Source organism: Macrotis lagotis, chromosome 4 (genome assembly GCF_037893015.1).
Source record: "Macrotis lagotis isolate mMagLag1 chromosome 4, bilby.v1.9.chrom.fasta, whole genome shotgun sequence".
Taxonomy (NCBI): Eukaryota; Metazoa; Chordata; class Mammalia; order Peramelemorphia; family Peramelidae; genus Macrotis; species Macrotis lagotis.
The window spans coordinates 132,023,611-132,046,648 of NC_133661.1; the positions used below are offsets into that span (position 1 = coordinate 132,023,611).

The 23,038-nt window shown below is 39.6% G+C and overlaps 1 protein-coding gene across 1 annotated transcript in view; it reads left to right on the top strand.

The window, feature by feature from the left end:
* The first annotated feature begins 1,181 nt into the window (after window positions 1-1,181).
* ST8SIA2 (ST8 alpha-N-acetyl-neuraminide alpha-2,8-sialyltransferase 2) overlaps window positions 1,182-23,038 on the top strand; it is a 104,390-nt gene continuing 82,533 nt past the window's right edge. Inside the window, exon 1 of the mRNA XM_074234151.1 lies at window positions 1,182-1,317. Within this exon, the coding sequence (XP_074090252.1) occupies window positions 1,220-1,317 (98 nt within the window). The 5' untranslated portion in view covers window positions 1,182-1,219. The remainder of the gene's footprint in view (window positions 1,318-23,038) is intronic.

The following is a 23,038-nucleotide window of genomic DNA, read 5'->3' on the forward strand; positions in this document are numbered from 1 at the left end:
TTCTCCCCATGATCAAACTTCAATACTCTTCACATAAATTGGGTTATAATTGCTGTAAAGGTACTTTTTTCTGGTTCTGATGAATTGTGCAATTAGCTCAGAAAAATTTTAAGCAATTTTCTAATTCCACTAAAACTTAATGGAGCCCTTCCAGCCCTAAGCAAATGGTTGGTGCAAAATTTAATTTGAGTTAATCTGTATAAGACTGGGGAAGCGTAAAATATACAGCATGGGGGGCATTTACCCCTTGTGGGCACCCAGCTTTTCCACCATGCCTTTCCATCAAGATGAGTCTAGGGGGTGGGTATTGATTTTTGTAATAAAAGAGGGGTGTGATACTAGAATAAAGCGTTCCGTCTCCAACATCAGTGCCAAAAAAAAAAAAAATCGATGAACTATGGTACTGAAGGAATATTGGTCAAATAGTCTAAAGACTTGGGTTCTAGTCTTCGCTGCGCCACTGACTTGTTCTGTGACCTTGGGCGAAGCCCTCGGGTCCTTAGTTTCCTCATCTATCCAATAGAAACTTCCCATTCTAAAATCCCTCATTAGAGGAGTGTGGGCTCCAATGTATACATCCTTGAAGTCTCTGACAAACACCTGCCCCGCCGGCAGGTGTCAGCATCTCGGGCGCAGGCGGGGGGTTACGAGTGTTTTCTCCCCCACCTTCCCCCCAAATTAGGCAAATTGGGCTTGAACCTTTGTCAGCGTGGATCCGCCTTCTCCCAGGCTGGCGGCGGTCCCCAGGTGTGGGTCTTTGTGTCAGGAAAACTTTGAGAGAGCTAGGGCCAGGGAGCAGGACAAAGAGAGGGGAGCGGCGGCGCTTCTGGGGGTCGGGGTGCCCGTGGCCCTCCTCCCTGTCGGGGTCAGCAGCGGGGGGAGAAGAGCGCGACGTCCCCGGGAGAGGAGCGGCGGGGATGTGCCTGGCAAATTCCTAAGAGGCGCTACCACGGCGGGGAGGGGAGGAGAGGGGAGGGGAGGGGGAGACGGAGGAGAACGGGCACCGACTGGAGCAAAGCTGTCAAACTGAGCGCGCAGAGGAGCCGGCCGCCGGGAGGGACGGCGGGGCTGGGCTGGGCAGCCTCGGGGGGCCGATCGCCGAGCCTGCGCCCGAGCGGGGCTCCCCGGGCCGGGGGGCGGCAGGCAGGTGGGAGAGGCGCTCCTCCTCGGCGGCTCCGACGCCCGCTGGCCGGTCCGGTGGGAGGCAGGCTCCCGAGCCATGCAGCTGCAGTTCAAGAGCTGGATGCTGGCTCTGCTCACCCTGCTCGTCGTCTTTCTCATCTTCGCTGATATTTCGGAGGTCGAAGAAGAAATCGGGTAAATAGAGCCTGCCCTCCCCTCCCCCCACCGGGACCCCCAACCCCCTCCCCCTTTGCTCCTTCCCCCCGGCTTTGTATGCGCCTCGTCCTTCCCCCTCGCTGTGGCTGCTCCTCCCCGAAGCTGGGGAGAGCGATTTAGGGGGGGCCGGGCTGGTCCGGGCTGTGCCCGGGAGGAGGCGGCTGGCCCGGGACCTGTAGCCAGAGAGGGGGGCAAGAGGGTCGGGACGGGCCGGGGGGGGGCAGTGAGAGTTGGAGAGGGCGAGGAGGCGCCGCTGAATCGGGGCGTCGTTCCCTAAGCATCGGCTGGGGCGCCGGGGGGCCGAGCGGAGGCGCGGGAGCGTCCCCCAGCCCCTCACCAACCCGGACCCCCAGGAAGGGGGCTGGCGAGGGAGCAGGGAGGGCGAGAGGCCGCCCCGCCGGCTGCCGGGGGAGGGCAGTGTCTGGGGGGCGGAGGGGGTACCGGAGAGGGAGGCAGCGGAGTTTCTTTGTCTCGGGCTCCACGGGTTTCTCGCCGTTACAAAGTGGGAAGGGAGCGCGCCTGCATCTCCGTGGGGAGGGGGCGCAGCTCCGGGTCGGGGCCCGGCCGCGGGGGGCGGGGAGCGGGGCCCGGGACTGTCCCCCCTTCTGCGCCCGGCCCGGGGCTGACAAGCGGCCGCGCCGCCGCTCGGGGCTCTCCGGGACTGGGCGGCCCTCTCCCCCCCGCCGCCGGTCCAGCCCGGGGGCCTCGGGGCTCCCTTTGTCCCCGCTCCTCCTGCTCCAGGCGGGCGGGGGGCGGGGGACGGCGGGAATGACTCAATTTCTAGGAATACTTTATTCCTGCTGTCCTGGCTCCGAGCTTCCAGGAATAGCCGTAGCGCCCGTTCCTAGTGATTGCGCGGTGCTCCCCGATTGTTACCCGGAGGTGTGCAGGCTCGTTTATCTGGCTCCACGTGCCCCCGCCCTGCGGCCAGGGGCAGCGCCCCCCCGGCCTCCGCTCCGGGGGGCTCCGGTGCCCCGGCTCGAGGGGAGGAGGGGCGGGAGCCGGGCTCGGGGAGGTTCCAGGGCCGGAGACTCGGGGGACCCGCTCCGACCGGGCTGGTCCCGGGACAATAACCCAGCCTCACTCCGTTTGCACCCCGCCCCAAAGCCTGGCTCTCCAGGTGAGACTGAAGGCAACAAAGAGCAGCTTGGGGAAGAAGACGGAATTGCTTCTGGATGGGGGCGGGAGAGCGCATCCCAAGGGAAATATCCTGCAATTAGGGACGGCGGAGGGGAGGAGGGAGAGAATTTCTTGAGACTGAAAAAGGAATGTCAGGCGACCCTGGAAGAGGTCAAAGAGCCGGGGAAATAGGATGGGAGTGTCTGTGCCCAGATTCAGGGCAGAAGATCACATGGGGGTGGTCGTGGAGGGGAGGGGAGGGGAGGAAGGAGCCAGAGGAGGGACTGGTCTCATCCTCCCAGGACTTCAGCCTACTAGTCTCACTATATTGACGCCAGATTTTGTGCACTGAAAACGTTTTAAGCATTTCTAACCCAAGTTCTCACTCCCAGTTCAAGGTACTCAGAACTAAAGGGACCAAGGCACCAAATATATCTTACTTCCTAACGGGATTTTCCCTTTGTCTTTCTTATTACCAACTATCATTTCTGCCTTCTCCCTCCTTCTTGCTCCTTTCTCTGGCTTTCTCCTTTACATTATCTCTACCTTCAGAATTTCCTTTACCCCCTTCTACCTCTGCTGAGGAGATGGTCATGTTATCCAAACCTCTCAGAAAACTTTGGAAAAGGAAAAGCATACGGTATTCTGCCTTTACCTAGCTTTATCAAGCTTCTCAGTCAACACGTTTTGACTCAGAAACATTGGTAGGAGCCACAACTCTTTTATCAAGTTCTAGTCTGTTTGGTGACCTAAAGAGAGCTGTTGTCACAGACGTTAGATCTTCTATCTAATACAACTCTTATTAGGAAGGAGAAAAGTGAAATCCAAATGTTAAGAGATTTGCCCAAGGTAGCAAGTAACTGGATCTTTCCCTCCCAAACCTAAACATACCGCTTTTACTTTTGGATCCTGATGGGCTTTTCACAGACTTCTGGCAGAGTGGAAACATCAATTGCAAATAAACTTTGTAGTTTAAGGTCCTATTTTGTTTGTTATGATTTATTATCATTATTATTGCTATTATTATTAACCATTATACTGGCTAATAGGGTGGACAATCAAAAATAACTTCTGTTTATTCCAACTTTTAAAGTTACAAATCACTCTACATATATATTGCTCCTCACAATAACTCCATGCAGGTCAGTAAGCATTTATCGAATGTCTAGTATGTGCCCAACATAAGAATGGGGAAGATATTATTAGTCCACTCGCTACAAAAGAGGAAACCAACATGAAGAAAAGTTAAATGACCTGTCCAAGATCACATACCTAATATAGAGGAGAACTCTATCCCAGACCAGTGGTTTTTACACCTCTCAAACCTATAAATAGGGAAAAAGCAGAGAGGTCAAAGTAGTCTCTGTCTTCAAATAGTTTCTAATCCCTTGGCAATGTGTATCAGAATCTCAATAACCAAAGAGACATCAGTGGCCATCTACTTCAACCTGAAGCTAAGTAAGATTGCTACCACATAACTAACAAACCTTTGTCAAGACAGCCTCTACTGAAGGCAAAACCACTACCTCTTGAAGCAGTCTACTCCACTGTTGGATGCCTCTTGGTTTTTGGAACTTTCCCTGATAGCCAGTCTAAAATTGTCCTTTTTTACAACATTATTCCTGACTGCCCTTTTGTGGCCCATCAGAAGGATGCTAGATTCCCCCCCCCCCCTTAATATTAACCCTCCAAATATTCCAAGGTCCACACTACTCCCATTTCCTCTCAGTCCATCATTCTAATACGGGCTTTCATTACTTCTGGAATATTGCAATAACCTAATTGGTCTCTATATCCCAAGTCTTCTTCCCATTCCAACTTGTCTAAGCTGAAAAGGTAATTTTCTAGGGTGCTGATGTTACTATGTCATCTCCCTACTCATTAGTGGCTCTCAGTTACCTTCATACTCAAATAGAAAATCATTGTGAATTTTTAAAGCCCTTCACAACCAAGACCCTACCTACCTTCCCCACATATACTCTACCATCTAACTAACTATACACTGTTCCTTGAATAGGACAATCCACCTCCTGGACCCCTTATCTTTTGCACTGATTCTCCTCCAGGGTGGGAATTCTTTCCTTTCTTACTTTCAACTCCTAACTTCCTTGGTTTCCTTTAGATTCAACTCACTTTTACCCTCTTCAGAGGGGGGTTTTTTTGGCTCCTCTCCCCTTCTCCCCTACAAGGGTCTTCCCTGTACCGTTATCATACAAGCAGACTGTATCTATTTTATATGTACAGTGCTATTTGAATGTTGCCTATCATACTAAAGCTCTTTAAGAGCAGAATCTTTTTTTTTTTAAGGAAAAATGCCTTCCTGGCACATAGAAAGCAATTAATAAACATTTGGTGATTGAATGATTCGCTCAACTAATACCTATATTATATTTATTCCATGTGCTTTTACCATTTTTTGTTTGCTTTTTGTATCTTCAATTAATTGATTTTCCTAAAATGTGAGAGTCAAATTGACTCTTATACCCCAAAGGTGGTCTATTACTTTTCTAGTTCTGAATATTATGCTTTATTATTCAATGATCATATTCATTCTTTTTGACTTCCATGTCACAGTGCTGAGTCATAGGAATTTCATGGTCCACTAAAACCCCAAGATCTTTGTTTCTTTTTTTTAGCTGAACTATTATTTAGATATACCTCCCCCATCTTATGTTTGTATAGTTAATCTCTTAAACCCAAGGGTATGATCATTCTAACCTTACACATCATTTTTTAGATTCATCCCAGTGATCTTTCTTGTCAGACTTGTAAGACCATAGATGAAGATTGAATTTACAAGTTCAATCCTCTTATTTAACAGATGAGAAAGCCTTGCCTCAGAAAACTGAAGATATTTGCCTAAGGTAGCACAGATAGTCTGTATCAGAGTTGAGGATTTAAATCCAGGTCCTCTGGCTTCAAATACAACATACAGCCTCCACAAAGAGTTTTGCTTCTCATCCATTGTTAGCTATCTTCTCTCTCAGATTTATGTCTTTTACAAATTCGGTAAGATACCACTTATGTTATAATCCAAGGCACTGATAAAATGTTAAATCGCACAGGACCAATGACAGACACCTAAGGCACTCCACTAGAGACCTCTTTTTTTTCCCAAATTTAACCAGAATCATTATGACTACACTAGGTGGCAATTAATCTTGTATCAACCTTCTGTATAAGTCGAAATAAAAAATAAAAATAAACTTAATGCTCTTTTTAAAAAAAAACACTATCTTTTTCTTCAAGTATTTTATTTTTCAGAAGTAAATAATAAATAATAACTGACATTTACATAACATTTTAAGGCTTACAAAGCAATTTCCATAAATTATTTTATTTGATCATCACAGTCACCCATTAAGTAGTCCTCAGGGTCAGAAATGGAGACATTTACCCATGGTCATAGTGAAAGTGGTCAAGTGAAGGAAATGAGACTGAATTTTACTCTTTTCATTACACTATGATGTATCTATGAGCCCATGCTGTCCTAGGATTCTCTGAAAAGCACCAAAATGAAATCCCAAGATCAAGGGAGGGGGGGTGTTTGTTTTAAAATTGGTTATATGATCACCTGGGTGATAGTCCCAAGTTTTATCATTTTTATCTCAGATGCTCATTAATAGCGTCAGGTATTTTAGCTGTGACTAGATGATAAGCTTCTTCAAAGCAAGAACCTGAACTTCTTTCCTAGTGTTCAAGACATGGACTCCACAAGACCTAAGTTCAAATGTTGCTTCTGACACTTCCTGCTTTTATGACTTTTCAGTTTCATGAGTCTCAGGCAACTCTCTAAGACTTGTCCTTACAAATTGTAAAAAATCTATTCTGCTTGGCAAAAGGAGTTCCAACATCAGTGCAATGACAGATCCTTAATAATTAGTTGTCTGATATGACCTACTCTACTGGTAACGTAGTATATGATCAACAAATAGCCAGAATCACAATATCTTGAAGTCAGAAGAAACTTTAGAGATCATAGGATAGAGTGGCGTTAAAACTGGAGGAGACTTAAAAAGTCAGCGAGTTGAGCCCTTACATTCTACTGATGAAGAAACTGAGACCTAGAGAGATAAGTTGACTTGTCAAAAATCATAGGGAATAGTTAGCAGCAGAACCAAGACAAGAACCTAGGCTTTGCTGTTACCTTCTGCCCTACTCTTCTATCATTGCTGATTTATAGACTGATTTATGCCCTTGATTTAACCTGAGCTTCAACTTGATAATGTAGTTTCCGGTCTCTGAGAAAACAGAATGGTCAAAGGTCATGGTAGGGAGGCTTTACTAGATTTGGTGTCAAAAGACTTGGCCTTAGATCCTGCTCTCATGCTTTAATTAGCTTTATGACCTTTGAACAAGTCACTCTATCCTCTGAGTCAATTTCTTCTGTGAAAGAAGGATAATACTTTTTCCTCCCTCATAGGATTGGGGTTTTTTTTGTTTTCCTTTTGTTTTAGGGGGGGGTTGCAAGGCAAATGGGGTTAAGTGGCTTGCCCAAGGCCACACAGCTAGGTAATTATTAAGTGTCTGAGGAACTCAGGTACTCCTGACTCCAGGGCTGCTGCTCTATCCACTGCGCCACCTAGCCACCCCCTTAGGATTGTTTTAAAGATCAAAAGAAATAACATGGATAAAAGCCCTTTGTATAAACTCCAAGTAAGCCACAAGTTCTGGAGTGAGATTTGGGAAAGAATCTTTTGTCTCAGAATTTTTATTTTTATTACCAATTCTGGAAGAATAGGAAAAGGAGAGTACAGCTAGGTGGTGGAATGGATAGAGTGCCAGGTCTGGAGTCAGGATGAGTAATCTTCCTGAATTCAAAACTTCAGATGCTTAATAGCTGTGTGACCCTAGGCAAGTCACTTAGCCCTACTTGTCTAAATTCCTCATCTATAAAATGAGCTGAAGAAGTAAACAGTATCTTTGTCAACTCCAGTATCTTTGTCAAGAAAATTCCAAATAGGTCATGAAGAGTCAGACATGACTGGAATCCATTTACACATTAACATAAATAACACTTTATGAAAATATTCATATTTTCATATATGTGTTTATATGGTTGGCATTATTTTTCATATTTTTTGCAAATCTCTTTAATGTCTGACTCAATAGAAGACAGCTGGATTCTCATCTGTTTCTGCATTCATTCTAATTTAATTTGTCATTTTGGTTGAAGTATATAAAGAAAATCCAATGACATGTAGTTACTGGAATAGGGAGGAATATTTTAATAGACCAAGGACATCTTTGTATAATACTGAAGTAGTTTTGGCCTCAGAAACCCCCTGAAATAGTCTGACTCCTCACCCACCCAAGAGTGCAGGGATCACATTTTGAGAAGGACCACTTTTCTGAAGGACAATCCTAATTCAGCTTTAAAGTTTGCAAAATGCATTATTTTTGTTAGATAAGAAATACAAATCTTATTGTCCCCATTTTACTGATAAGAATCATAAGGCTTAGATAATTAAACGATTTTCTCAAGGGACAACTCTTTCTTCACATCCAATGATTTCAGCTCATTATATGAACCTCCTTGAGAAGATTTTTGTATATTGACATGAGGCTTTGTGCATATTTCCTCTTTTGTTTCCAAGATATAGTACAAGATTTCCTCTATCTATAGCTTATTTAAGGTTACTTTAGACTGAAGTCCTTTATTCCATGTAGATAAAGGAAAAGGGATCAAAGAAGAAATTATTTAGTTTTCCTTTATTGTTCAACAGACTGGATCTTATTGACTTTGTTGATCAATGGCAAAGTTTTATCTAGGTAAAGGATGAGTTTGGCCCTTGAAGAACCTTTCTTGTTGGATCAGTTTATGCTGTCCTTGGGCATTTGGCATTCTTGTAACTCATAGGCCTCATTTTGAGGCTTCTGCTTATGGAAAAAGAAGAAACTGCAAATCATTTCCTGATGTAAATTAAGTGGGCTTCCTGGGCATCCCAAACCGCTAAATATGATTTGAATTGGGCACCTCGGGGTCTGGAGATGTGATTTCTGTATAGGGAGCAACTATTATCATCAGATTTAAGCAGATCTAGAAGTAGGGGGGTAACTATTATCATCAAGTCTAGGCTCCATTTAAAACCTAGGAAACTTCACCCTTTAGAAGGAAATACCTATGTAGAAGGAAAAGGCAAAATAGCTTGCAGAGGACTTGGTGCAATGACTCCAAGGTATATGCTTGCCCAAGTTGCCTCAACTTGTCTGTGAAAAATGTTCTTTTAAATGTGATAGAATCATTGCATCCCAGAATAGGGAAAGACCTCAGAGGTCAATAGAGTCCAATTTATTCCTGGATTCCTATGCTATCTTTGATGAGTGAGTTCATCCAGTTTTCACTTGCATACCCTCAATTTAAGAGAATAAACTACCTTCTGAGATAGTAAACTTCATTTTTTGCTCAACTGGTGATCAAGAAGTCTATTCTATATCCTAGGTGAAAATTTGTCTCCCTCCACCTTCCACCATTGCTCACTGGTATACAATGTGGGGTCAAGTAGATTGAGTGTAATTCCCCTTTCACAAATCAGTCAATCAATAATTATGTTCCAGGAACTATGTTGGCATTGGGGAGAAAAGCACAAAGAATAAAATCATCTGTTGTGACTAGCAGGTTCCATTCTAATATATGGAAGAAGTACATTTATAAATACATTCAGTATAAACATAAGATAAATAAATGCAAAAACATGCAAAATAGTTAAATAGAAGGTAGCTAGGGAGAAGGGTACTAGCAACTGGGGGATCTGATAAGGCTACATTAAGAAAATGCTGCTTCAACATGACGAATATGGAAATATGTTTAATATAGTTGTACATGTATAACCTATATTAGATTACAGGGGAGGGAAAGGAAGGAAAGAAAAAAATATGGAACTCAATATCTTACCAAAAAAGAATTTTAAAAACTATATATATAATTGGAAAAAATAAAGGAAGAAAAAGAAAAGAAAATGGTGCTTGAATTATAAAATAAAGGGAGAAAGGCACTCTGAAGTAGAAGTAAGGAAGAAGAACATTCTAGGCATGAGGGACAATCAGTTCAAATACTTGAAAGCAATTATCATGCCCCTCCTAAGTCTTTTCCTTAGTTCCTTCAACAGATCAACTTCTCCCTAGTTCAGCTACTAAGCCTCAATGGCATATGTCTGATAGAAAAGGAGGAGGAATAAATGAATGGGAAGGAGGAACCATATTTAATTCACTTGTCCCTGGTAACTATTATCAGCTGCTCCCTGCACCTGACCCATAAGTGGATATTCATCTTGGGAACCCATTCAGAGACATCCTTCTCACTTTCAAGGTTGGATTGTTAAATGCCAGAATTATTTAGGAATATTGTAACTTTCCTATTATCAATGTTTCTCTAAAGCAGTGAGCTCCTATAGACCTTAGGTCTAGGACACTGCAAAGTATGAACATTAATTCTTTCTAGTCTCAAGGGAACTATTTTAACACTAATTGATTAAAGGGACCCCTAGAGGCTCACTAACTTATGAAGTGGCAGAATCTGGCCAAATCATTTATCCTCTCAACATGCCAGTGTGATATGTAATGGGAAACAAAAGCCCCCTCTCATTTTTAAGAAAAATAGAAACCTAAGACTTATTTGTGTCCTCTTAGTTCAGGAAAGAACCATGGGACATATTTCTCAAGCTGGTGGATTAGTCACTGGATGACTCCGTTTCCACCAAAACCAGTGCCCTTATTGTACCTGTTTTCAAGGGATTCTCCATCTGACTAAAGAGGAAGTTTCCCGGCAATTGTTCCAATATAGCCTTGTTAAGGGCTTCCACATTGTGTAGTGTTAAGAGCAAATGGGGAATTCATGGCAAGCTGTTTTACGCCAAGAGGTAGTAAATGTAAAGACCAGAAGTTATTAGTTTAGAGCATTTGAAGGAAATCTTATAAGTAAGCAATGAATCTAGTGCACTCCGGATGGATTTTAAGGTCAAGCATATCGGTGTGTCAATTCAATTTTAAAACATGTGTGTAGCTTTTATTTTTTTCTAAAAAATTGTGAAATAAGGATGTTGATAATGGGCATGGAAAGTCCATGCTGCAGTTGGCTAACAGAGTGGCTCAGAAACCTTTTATCCATCAGCTGCTTTCCATCAGTGAATTAAAGAGAGGTACGACTATTCCAAAGAAAGGGAGAGCTTGCAAATGCAAAGGAAGGAGAAAGATATAGTGAAAAATGACCAGGTGGATGAAATCAACCCCAAAATCAACAAGTGAAGAAAATTACTAAATTGCTTTTGTTTTTGTTTCCTTTTGGCAGATCTTGACAGGTTCATTGTCCCATCTGGTACAAAGGGAATGTCTAGATGACATTGTGTTTGATACCTTCCTCTAGCCAAAATGCTTGTAGTTGACCTTTAAGCTTTCCAACTATCTACTCTCCTTCCTGGGTGGAAGATCAGCCAGCTCTAAATCCTTCACAGTCTCCTGTAATTCGTCATTTAACTATGAAGTTGATTGGTAACCTGACAGGACTCTTTCTCTGGCTCACTATTTTCTTAGATTGCAATTGTTTCAGGTTTAGGTGCAAAATGATGGAAAATGGTCAGACTTGGGGAAATAAGGTTTCTGTGACCCTCATACATACATACATATATATATATATACATATATATATATATATGAAATGTCACCAAGTGAGTTTTTCTGTTTCCTTCAGAACTTCCATACATTTTCAGTAGCTCAGATTGCCAGAAGGCCTAATCTGTGCTCTTAAGGAAAGGATCAGAATTCAGTCTTACACTGTTATGTAGGTTTATTTTTGAGTTCTGAAAAATACAAACTAAAACAAAGCTCTCTGTCCTGCCTAGTAGTACTCAAGTATTTTTTTTCTTCCAAAACAAAATGGTATCCATCTAAAATTCATAAGTCCTTTTTTTAATTGTCAGAACAAAAACTTCTTCCTCTTCTGCCTCACAGTTAGCATCTTAAGGTTGAGACAAACTCTAGGTAGACTGAAGGGGTCACTTTGATAAATATGTTTTTCCTCACACTGCTTACTTCATGGCAAGGGTGTCATCAAGACAGAACAAATTAAAATACAAAAGATCCTAAAAATAAGGTGAGAAAATGAGAGTTCACTTTGGAAAGCATACAAACTAATACCTCTGAAGGAAGAAAAGATTGAAACAGTCAGTAGAAAATAGTAATATTGAAAGAGACCTTAGGGGACAGCAAATTAGATCCAAGTTTGTAATGGGAAATGATAGCAAAAAAGGTCAATACAATTTGGGGTTGCTAATACTAAAGTATCATGTCACAAAGCAAGGAAAGAATAACCCCACCTTTCTCATTCTCCATTTCTCATCCGAATGGCCTTGAAATACTGTATTTGTTTTGGGTTCTTCATTACTATAGAGACAGAAAATAACTGGAAGAAAAGAAAAACAACACAAATGATGAAGGCCTGAAGGGATTTTCTTATGAAAAAAGATTAGACAACTGAATATAGACAGCTTGGCCAAGCAAAGACTAAAGAAGGGGTGGGAGTTAGTTGGGGGTGGGGGAAGGCTGAGAGATACTACTGAGGAAAAAAAGAATATCTAAAAATATAGAAAAGCTGTAAACATCACGGGACAAAAGGAGACTTACATAGAAGTAGAATAAAATTAAGTCAGAGAAAGGGGAATTTAGGATGCCAAGGGATTCACTGCTTCTTAATGCAAAATACTAATTTAGGTAAGTTTCCCAAGGAAAATGATGGATGCTGCTATCCTTTGAATATTTTCCAAATAAAGTCTGGTGAAGAAGCAAACATGGCTGGAATCTGTCAAGGACATGAATACTTATTCAGTTTTCTTAACTCTTGTTTCAAGAAGAGAGAACGTCCACTACATTCAACAGCAATGATATCAAGGATTAATTAACACCTTCTTTCCCAGTAAATGTCACTGTAGACCAAATAATTAGGAAAGAAAGAGTAAGATGTCCAGGGAGAAAAAAATAATCCTGTAAGTAAATTGATCAAAGTTACCTTTGTTCTGCTTGCTCTAGCTTCAAGCATCTTATCAGTCAAGCAAACATTTCAAGACTGAAACTTCTAAGATGTAGTGAACATCATAGATAGTAAATTAAACTCATTAAGCCTGTTTCCTAATCAATAGTTCAGGGCAGCTAGATGGCTCAGTGGATACAGCCCCAGTCCCAATATTATTTGCTGAGCAAGTCAGTTAGCTCTGTTTGCCTCAGTTTCTCATCTGTAAAATGAGCTGGAGAAGGTCATAGCAAACCACTCCAGTAACTATGCAAAGAAAAACCCAAATGGGAACACAAAGAGTTGTATGTGAACAAATGACAACAAATCAATATGTCTAGGCACTAAAGGAAAAAAATGAAGAAATGAACCAAAGAACTTTGTTTCAAACTTCTCATTGTATGTCTGTCCTCAGTCTGGCTTTCCAAGACTGGGTTCTATTATTTAAGGAGCCCATACACAGTAGCAGAGAAGTCATTTCCTGGACAACTTGGAGAGGTCCCCACTAGAATTTCTAATGAACCCTACCTGGGACCTCCAGTCCTATCTCTGAGGCTACAACTATGCAACGCTATAGTAGACAAACTTGTTCTGGAGACCAATACTCTATCTTCTTTGAGAAACAATCCATGATGGGGGGGAGGAGGAAGAAGGAAAAGATTAGGTATTTATATAATATCTACCATGTACCAGACACTGTGCTAACAGAAATAGTATCTCATTTTGATCCCATGGTCCCCATTTTTGAGCTGAAATTGAGGCAGAAGTTAAGAGATTGTCAAGGGTCATACAATTAGTAAATGTATGAGGACAAATTTGAACTTAGGTCTTCCTGACTCCAGCCCCAGAACTCTATTGCCTGCCCAAATTAGTTTTGTCATTTCAGTCTCTATCTCTAATCCTTCATTTTCCCTTCCCCTTATCTAGCAGAATGCCATTCCCTGATAAAGGTCAAGCCCTTATTAGTGGCTTTTTTTTTTTTAGCATGTTGGCCATATCCTCTGATGTTGAAGAACCCTAGGGTATTTCAATGATATACAATAAAATTCTCAACAAAATAAATAGAGTTGGGGAGAGACATTCTACTCATGGAGATGAGAAATGCACTATCATATGTAAGAAATGGTAAGTAGGTCAAGATTACTGGATTGGAAAGTGAATGAAGGAGAATGATGTGAAAGACAAATGGAAAAATCAGAAATTAACAGGTCTTGATGAGTTTTAAATACCAAACAGAGGAGTTTAGATACTAGAGGTTTAGATCCTAGAGGTAATAGGGAGCCACTGGGGTGTCATGAAGAAGGAGAAAGGTGGGGCTAGGAAAAAGATAATAAAGAGCTAACATGTTAAGTTTTTGACTTAATGATTTCAATTGTCAGACTTTCTCAGATGATTAGAAATAGGTTAAATTGAGGAGAGACCTGAGGTGTGAAGACCAATTAGAAGGTTATTGGAGGGGTGGCTAGGTGGCCCAGTGGATAGAGCACCTGAGTTCAAATGTGACCTCAGACAATAATTACCTATTTATGTGGCCTTAGGCAAGCTACTTAACCCCGTTTGTCTTACCAAAAAAAAAAAAACCCTAAAAAAAACCAACCAAACAAAAAAGGTTATTGGAGTACTCTAAGCTGTGAAACATAGGAGAGAGATAGGACCATATCTTGAGGAAATGAAAGGGTCAGGTAAAGGCTTTTTCAGGATTCTGGGAGATCTGTGAAAGTCTGTAGGAAGTGGGAAAAGAGTCAATACAGAAAAAAATATTGAAGATGAGAGGGCAAAAAAGTATTCTAAGAGCAAATATCTAAAGAAGACAGGAGTGCCACTTGTTAAAATGGATAGGGTTCTCTCTAAGGTGAGCACCTGAGCATCTTCCCAATATAGAAATAACAAATTTGCATTCCTTACTCTTTTTTAACATTCATCTGTCCAATAGCATTTTCTATTTACCATAGTAATGTTCATGCTGTCCATAGGGGGAAAACAATGATGGAACTATGCTTGTAATATTAATTTATTCATTTCTTAAAACTCATTATACTTTGATGAAATACTACATTTTAAATCCCTCATTGTTGTTACTTCATTAAACAAACATAACATAAAGAGAAAAAGTACCAAAGAACCAGGGAGTGACAATCTGTCATTTGTTTCCATTTTGTGTTATGCCCAAAATTCTCCCAAGATATTATGAGTGAGCTGGTGTTCCCTGAATGGTAAAACCAATAGAAAACTGAGATAGAAGTAGGAGGAAAAAAAGAATTAGAATAGGTAAAATGAGTTTGGTTCTGAATATGTTCAAACATTGGCTACTATGGACATGTAGCTGCTTTCACTTTTTAAGAATATATTTACTTACTGTGAGTAATGTAATGCATTCTAGTTTTGTATACCTTTTTTCTTGTTCTTCTTTGAATATTAAATGCATGAAAAATTAAACTACCTTTTGGTATATCTTTTTGAATACTTAAAACAGTCATTAGGACAGAGAACCAGTTGTTAATTTATTTGAATACCATCAGTGGGTGTACACACACACATTCACTCCCATTCCTGTATATTTTGGTTATACATTTTGTTTGCATGTATCTCTCCCATTAGACTGTGAATTCCTTGAGAGCAGAGATTGTCTTATGTCTTTCTTTGTATTTCCAGTGTTTAGCCTAGTACTTAGGGTCTTATACATAGTAGATATTTAATAAATGTTATTTGAGTGACCAAAAAACACACAAGTGGAAAAATTAGCCTTGGTAAAAGGAAGACTCACAGCTTTATCAGACACTGGAGAAAAAGGAGCAAGAATGGAAATGAAGAAGAGATTTTTTGAGAGGTTGGAGAAAATGAAACTAAGGACAGAGGCCTCTATTTTCTCAGGGAAATAGAAGGTGAAGTCTTTAACTAAGAGGTCCAGGGAGATGGTGAAGGAAATCTTAGGAGAATAGGTTCTAAATATCTCATAAGGCAAATATAGTAGAAGGTCCATCAATGAAGAATAAGAGGATTGCCATTGCAACAGTGTGAGCCCAATTGAGATTATTTGCAGTGAAACCAGTAGCATGCTTGAATAATTTTCCAAGAGCATCCAACATCACGTAAGAAGGAGTTGGTAGGGGTAATTCAGGTTTGAGCTTTGGCAAGGCATGATTGGTAATAAGATAAGAAGAAAAAGAATTTAAGGGCAGTTGTAGTATTTCCTTGACATGATCAACCATAAGATCAAAATATATTGGTAAACACCAAGCTACCCCCTACACATGTATGTTTATATGTTTATGTACATATATACATAAAAATACATGTGTGTGCTGTATACATATATATCTATGTTTATATATATATATATGTGTACATACACATTAGATTATTAAAACACAAACTCATTGAAGGCAGTGACTGTTTTGCATTATTTTGCCCTAAGATTCCTACACACCAACTATTGATTGTCAGAAATCGGGATTATCTCGGCAAAATTGTATCATCTGGTTACCCATATCATGCAGCCTGAGTTAATCTTCATGAAGTAAACTTTATCTCAGAAGCACTTTTTTTTCCTTTTGTACAGTAAATTCTCTCATGATTAGAGAAAATGAGTCCAGTTGTTGCTAACGAACAGCTTGTCTAATTTAGAATATTCTTTTGAGGCTCTTATGAAAGATTCAAAATGATCTGACATGACATCCATCTGAGAAAAAGCAGTCCTGCTAGAAGGCAAGGGAATGGACTATATTACCATAGAGGATATTGCCAGACCTAGCATTTTATGGTCAAGAATTTAGATGCACACCCATGCAAATTGGTAACGTTTCACATACCACTTAAAGAAGAAAAAAAAATAAAGGGTGAGGGTGAATTTTCTCTATATAACTATACTAGCTGAAATACTATGAGGTTAAGGTACCTGATTGATAAATGATGCCCTCTTTCCATCTAACCAGTTCCAGAGGAGAGGAAAGTTGGGGGTGGAAAGAAGGAAGGAAGAAGAGAAAAGGGACACACACTAACTTATAAGGCTATTTTCTAAAGGGCAACTAAGTGGCACAGTGCATATAGTGCCAAGCCTGGAGTCAGGCAGACTGAGTTTAAATCTGACCTGGGCTACTTAATAATGGTGTGTCCTGGGCAGGTCTTTTAACTCTGCTTGCCTCAGATTCCTCACTGTAAAGTGATCTGTAATAGGAAATGATGAACCTTTCCAATATCTTTGCCAAGAAAACCCCAAATGCAGAGTAAAATATGCCTGAAACAACTGAACAATAACAAAAATATAAAGTCAAGAGTCATACTGACTACTTGACCAATAGAAAAATACTTAAACAAGAGCTAGTGGATTGAAATGGTCTGAATGAAATTGGAAAGCAGGTGAGTTTGCTGAGATCAAACCGATAACAACAAGATTAATAAAGGTCTACAGCCTTACCAGTCATGTAGCATTAAGAAGGGTTTTAAAATCGATACTTGTCTGACTTGGCTTAATAGTAGCTAATCTTGCTTTTTGAAGCTTGAAGATTTGGTCTTAATCAATCAACTGGGATAAAATAAAGTAAAATATGTTGACTTTTTTGATTATTACTCTCAATTAATGTTCATATATCTCCTTGCTAATTTGGGAAGAGAAGCAGCCCAAGAAGGCAGCCTGTCTATATTGTGTTGTTACTATCACTCAGCTGCAAAAATCAGACATCTTTGGTGCACAAGAAGTAAGAAATTCAGAGGGACTTTGTCCACCATAAAAAATATTAACTTATCTGTCCTTGGAAAAAAAAAAAGTTGTCAATATGGCACTCAGGTAGTGTACCATTCTACCCCGAAGATAAAATGAATGCAGAAGGGGAAATTCAGTGGAGAGGAATCATGAATCTGGGGGAGCTATTTCCTAAGTTCCTTTTTTGTGAAGATGTGAAATTTCATTCATGCAGAGTTCTTCAGTTCGTTGTCTCAGAGTTAGAGCTGGAAAGGATCTCAGAGGTCCAACTCACTGATTTTGCATTTGGAGAAACAGAAATTGAGATGAAGTCACTTGGTCAAGGTCAAAAGGTGGCAGAGGAGTTTAAATTCAGATCTTCTGACTCTAAATCCAGCTTTTCTTTCTAATACATCATTCTTTCCAATATACATTGTGAAGCATTGTGTTGTTATGAGGGACACTAAGTATCAAGCATGTAAAGACTAGAAATGTTGATGAAAGTAAATTCAACCTCATAGATACTACTACCAAGCTTCATGATAGACTCATAATTCAGATATGGCAATGGAAGATTACATTTTTGTTCAAAAGAAACCAGTCTGAGGCAGCTAGGTGGCGGTAATGGATGGAGCACCAACCCTGGAGTCAGGAGGACCTGAGTGTAAATCCGGCCTCAGACACTTAATAATTACCTAGTTGTGTGGCCTTGGGCAAGCCACTTAACCCCATTTGCCTTGCAAAAGAAAAAAGAAAAAAAGAAACCAGTCTGATAGATGAGGAAATTAACTAGCACCATAGTTGAAAAAGTTAGATATCTGTGAAGTTAGATATCATGAACCCAATAGAAGAAGAAAAGGCATACAATGGTTGTCTAGGGCTAAAAAGAAAAATAGTAGTGAACATAAAAGTGTTTCACAGACCACCCAATCAAATGGAAGAAAACGAACGATGAGTTATTGGTACAAATAACACAAAATGGTGAAGAAGCAAAATTTACAGACCTATAAGATGAAGTTTGTCTGCTTCAAAAGTTCAAGTGTTTTGGGGGGAGCTGTGCATCATTGGAGATTTTCTGATTTTGTATGATTTCCTCTTTAAGTTAACTGATTTGTCCTAATTGTGATGAGTTCAGGCATCCATTTGTAATGTTTTATATGTTTCTGGGATCCACTGGGAAAAAATTCAGGTTTCTTATTGCTACAGAGACTCATTGGAGAAATATTTGTCTGGACTTCTATGTATAGTGTCCATTGGTTTTGTAGGCATCTGTTAGACAGATTTATGAGTTGTCTATGTGCTGAAGAGACCCCATTAGAAGAATGTTCTCCCAGGACAGTTTGTTTTCTAATCCAAAGGTGACAGGGTAACTTCCAGTTAACTCTAGTTTCCTGATTCTTATTGAGAAAGCCCCATATATTTTAGAGCTCATATGGGAATCAGATTTTTCTTCTGAGAGAATAGCTTGTTTTATTCTCTTTCCATTTCTCTCTTTTCATTTTTACCATTTCCACTTTTTTGTTTTCTTTTCTCATTTTTTTCTAATTTCACATCAAAAAATTAACCTTTGAGAATTTTGCAAAACATTGTTGTGGAAGTTGAATGATCATGAATTGGAAGTAGGTATAATATTCCAGTCTCAATAGCTGTGATAGGTCTGTACCCTGCCCCCCCAAAAAAACTTATTATATGCAGATTTTCTAAGAACTGTGCTAGACAGGATTGTTGAGTCTCTCCTCTACAAAGCACCAACCAACAAGTCATGCAAAAGGACGAGGAATGAGCTTCCCTAAGTCACAAAAAAGCAATTCGGTATAAGGGATATGGACATGTTCCAGTACTATTCCATCAGTATTTAACTGCATGGAAGGGGTAGAGAAAAGGACTATAGGAAGTAAAAGAGATAGATGAGGGGAGCCCCTGATTGAATTGTGTAGCTTTACTTAACCTCTTAATAAAAAAAAGTGTCATAATAAAGTATAGACTAATGTTGGTAACCATTTTGGAAGTGATGCTCAGTTAACTTGCAAGGATTTTAAAGGTTGGTCATTGAATGAAGGCAACTAGTTGATGGGGCATAGGAAAATGCTAACAATTGCCTAAAAGGATCAGTCACACCTGTTGAGGTCTAGCTGAAGAGTAAACTAGTTTAAGTTCTTCTAGCAGAGTACAATAGGTAGGATAAGGGAAACAGATTTCTCTTCTCTTCTACTTTTCCCCCTGGCAATGGAGACTTGCAGTAGCCTGGGGAATATTTCAGGGGTACTGCTTCCTGAATGCAGGTCTCTTATAGAAGACTCAAGGGTGATTGTTGCCAGAAGAGCATTCACCTCCAGAGATAGCAAACCTCACTGCTGCAACTGCAAGTGAGCAAGACATGGGGATGTTTTCTGCTGTTCCTGGGATAAAAGCTGTGGTTCTTTCTAAAACAAGCTAGTGATGCCCTAGGCAAGGAATTCTGTTTGACTGGAAGTTTAGAAGCAGCTGAGCCTTCTGGCAACCTTCAGATCAATTTGCCTAAAAGAGAGCTAGCCTAGCAGACTAATAAAACTATCAAAACCCCTTACTCAAAAGTCTTATAGCACAGAAAGTGGGGATTGCCAATCCACACGTGTTCCCCACATATGAGCCCCTCCTTTGATGTGATCTACTTTCCAGCCTGTTGTAAACCACTGTCCAAGGTCAGTTCATGATTACTCACATCCATGGAGAAGTCCATTTTCCCTTTCTTGTTGTTGTCATTGTTATTCAGTAAGTCTAATTTGGTGTTTAACATTTCCTTCTCCAGCTTATTTTTAGAGCTGAGGAAATTAAGGCAAACAAGATTAAGTGATTTATCCAGAGTCATACCAATGTATCTGAGGCTGGATTTGGACTCAAGACTTTTTGACCCCAATCCAAGGACTATCCATTGTCACCTTAGCAGCTTATTTTCTCTAGAAATCCTCAATTTTCCTGACCTTTCATGTGCATTGTCTCATGCCCATTACAGCCTACTAATCCAAGTGCTCAAAATCCAAAAGATACTTTTCTCACATCCTTATATGAAAAAAGCATGTATTTAGGAAGAATATATCTTTACAAGGAGTTCTCTGTGAATTAAGATTAGACAAAGTACAAATAAAAGATGGCATATTACCAAGGAAGAATCCTAAAGAATGGCACAAGCAATAAGAATAGTGTCAGAAAACTAAAGTCCAGAATGAGCTAGGACTTGTTTAAAAATTAATAAATAAGTTTGCTGAAGACAAGAGAAGGGAATTTTTAAAAGCTTTGTCTAGGGATGAGAAAGAACAAAGAAGAGATCAGCTTCATGTTTCTGGTCGAATGGAATAATGTAAACAGATAATAAAGAGAAAGCAAAACTAAACTATTTTGCCTTCATTGCCTCAATAATTCTTTCACTACCTACCTTAAAGGGTTTTTGTGAAGAAATCACTAAAGCACTACAAGAATGTGTGATTCATTATCATTGTAGTTTTGAAGAATGATTTTCTGATTGAAAGAGGAAGGCAGATATAGAGCACTGGTATTAAAATCAAAGAGAAATGGTGGCTTAAATAAGACTCCTTGCTGGCCACAAATTGATTTAGAAAACCACATATTAGCATTATCTATATTCTTTTACATTTTTGCTTATTTTTAAAAAAATATTACCGGGCCAGCTAGGTGACGTAGTGGATAAAGCACTGGCCCTGGAGTCAGGAGTACCTGGGTTCAAATCCGATCTCAGACACTTAATAATTACCTAGCTGTGTGGCCTTGGGCAAGCCACTTAACCCCATTTGACTTGCAAAAAATAAATAAATAAATATTATCCAATTACATATTGTTTGACACTTTTGGTTTAGAGAGCAAACCATCTCAGATCAAATCCTGCCTCAAACACCTATTAATTAGATGACCTTTAGCATTGTCACAACTTCCCTAGGATTTGATAAAAATAAGTAATTGGATTCAATAAAAGGTTCTTTAGGTCTCCCTCCTTTCTCCCCTTTCCAACTCTAGATCTATGAACCAATGATTCCTATGAGGGAGGAGGGGATGGGGGGGGTGGCAAGAGAGGAAATGATTAAAAGAGATTTTAAGACCAATATAGATGAGATAGTAAAAGAAAACTTAAGAGCTTTAAATGAGTTCAGGTCTCCTGGCTAGGTCAAAATTTTCCCCTGGAGTATAAAATCAAAGTTGTAAATGTGATTAATCTCTGAATTGGTATCAACTGGTTCTTTCTTCCTCCCCTCTGGGCAGGCTGCAGTAATGGAAGCAGATCCAGAGATATGGGGCTACCAGAAATCTTTCATGGTGCCATCTGAAATGTTAGAGGCACAATGCTGGGGAGATGGGGGGATATATAGCAAAAGAAGGTCCAAAACAAGAAAGACAGTCAGAATTCCTCAAAGTCAGCTGAGATTAAAGACCAAAATGTAGGAAATCTGGGAAGATCTAGAGATAAAAAAGATGTATCTAGATAGCACAATGAAAACCAAGAGTCAAGGGTATCTGACAGAACAGAGAAAATCAATAGACTAAGGCCAAAATGGTTATCCATTCAGGAAAAGGATTTCAGTGTAAGTAGAGTTTTCACAATTTGCTTTGTTCAATGAACAATTGTGCTTGCAACTTTATATATATATATATATATATATATATATATATATATATATGACTAACCTTCACCATTTAAAAAAATGAATCATAACTATGAATGCCTTTCATTCACCTCTGTTGCCTTCTGAATTGAAGGTAGATAATGTAAATAATTTTGGGTGAATTCTGAAGAACAGAAGCGGTATTGAAAGACAGACAAATCTTGCTATGCTGATTTTTAATGTTCTGAAACTATAGACAAGTGACCTTGATCTAATATGATTTCCCTGTCAGAATTCTACAAACTGTTATTAAAGTGAATGGCTTATGAACAAATGGAAATGAAAAGCACTGATCACTAGGGTCAAGCATGGATTTGGTAAAGACTAGTTATATGAGATTAATTTAGTTCATTTCCTTTGTTGACAGAATTACTATGTTGGCAGCTTAGGGGTTTACAAAAGATAGATGGCAGCTAGATTTCATTAAGGCATTTGACAAAGACTATATGCTTATAATAGTATTATTATTTGAGAGCTAATTTTTTTTACATGTAACTGGAGGAAAATATAATACTAAATAAATTTTTAAAAGAAAAATTACTGTATCCAAGGAGTACTGATTAGTAAATCAGTATCAGCTGATTCCCTAACATATTTCGGACACAATAAACTTTTAAAATTTTATTTCCAAAAAATAAGAGAATCAGCCAAAAAAAGTCTCTTTTGCTGAGCCATAGGGCTCTATGCTTAGATCTATTCTCAACATTTTTATAAGTGAATTGAATGATGTATTTGTATGAAAGTATGGATGACAGGAAAATGAGAGAGTTATTAAATTGAGTGGCAGAATTTTGATCCTAAAAGATGTCAACAACCCAAAGTGATGGAAACAAGGCTAGACCTAAGACTGATTTTGGTGGAGTGCAGTACTGACTTCTATACTCTATTTCTAATTTGGGTATCATATATAAAGTACAAGCCTTAAAGTATTATACAAATGTAAGTTATTGTTATTGAGTTTAGATTGAAAAATGGAAAGTAAAAAATACATAGCAATAAGCATTGAGGCCAACTCACTAGTTAAATTTTCAGTGAGAGTATTTACACCTTAGAAATCAGCAAACACTACAATTCAGGACTTGATTTATTGTCTTGTTGACTGTCTAGACTTAAGAAAATGATAGAGGAAATTTAAATAATGCAGATTAAACTGAAAAGTGCATACTACATTTTCAGAGTGCCAATTGTTAAACATTTACCAGTACATGCCTGAAAGGGGAAGAAAAGATTAGGCAAGGGATCATTTTTTTT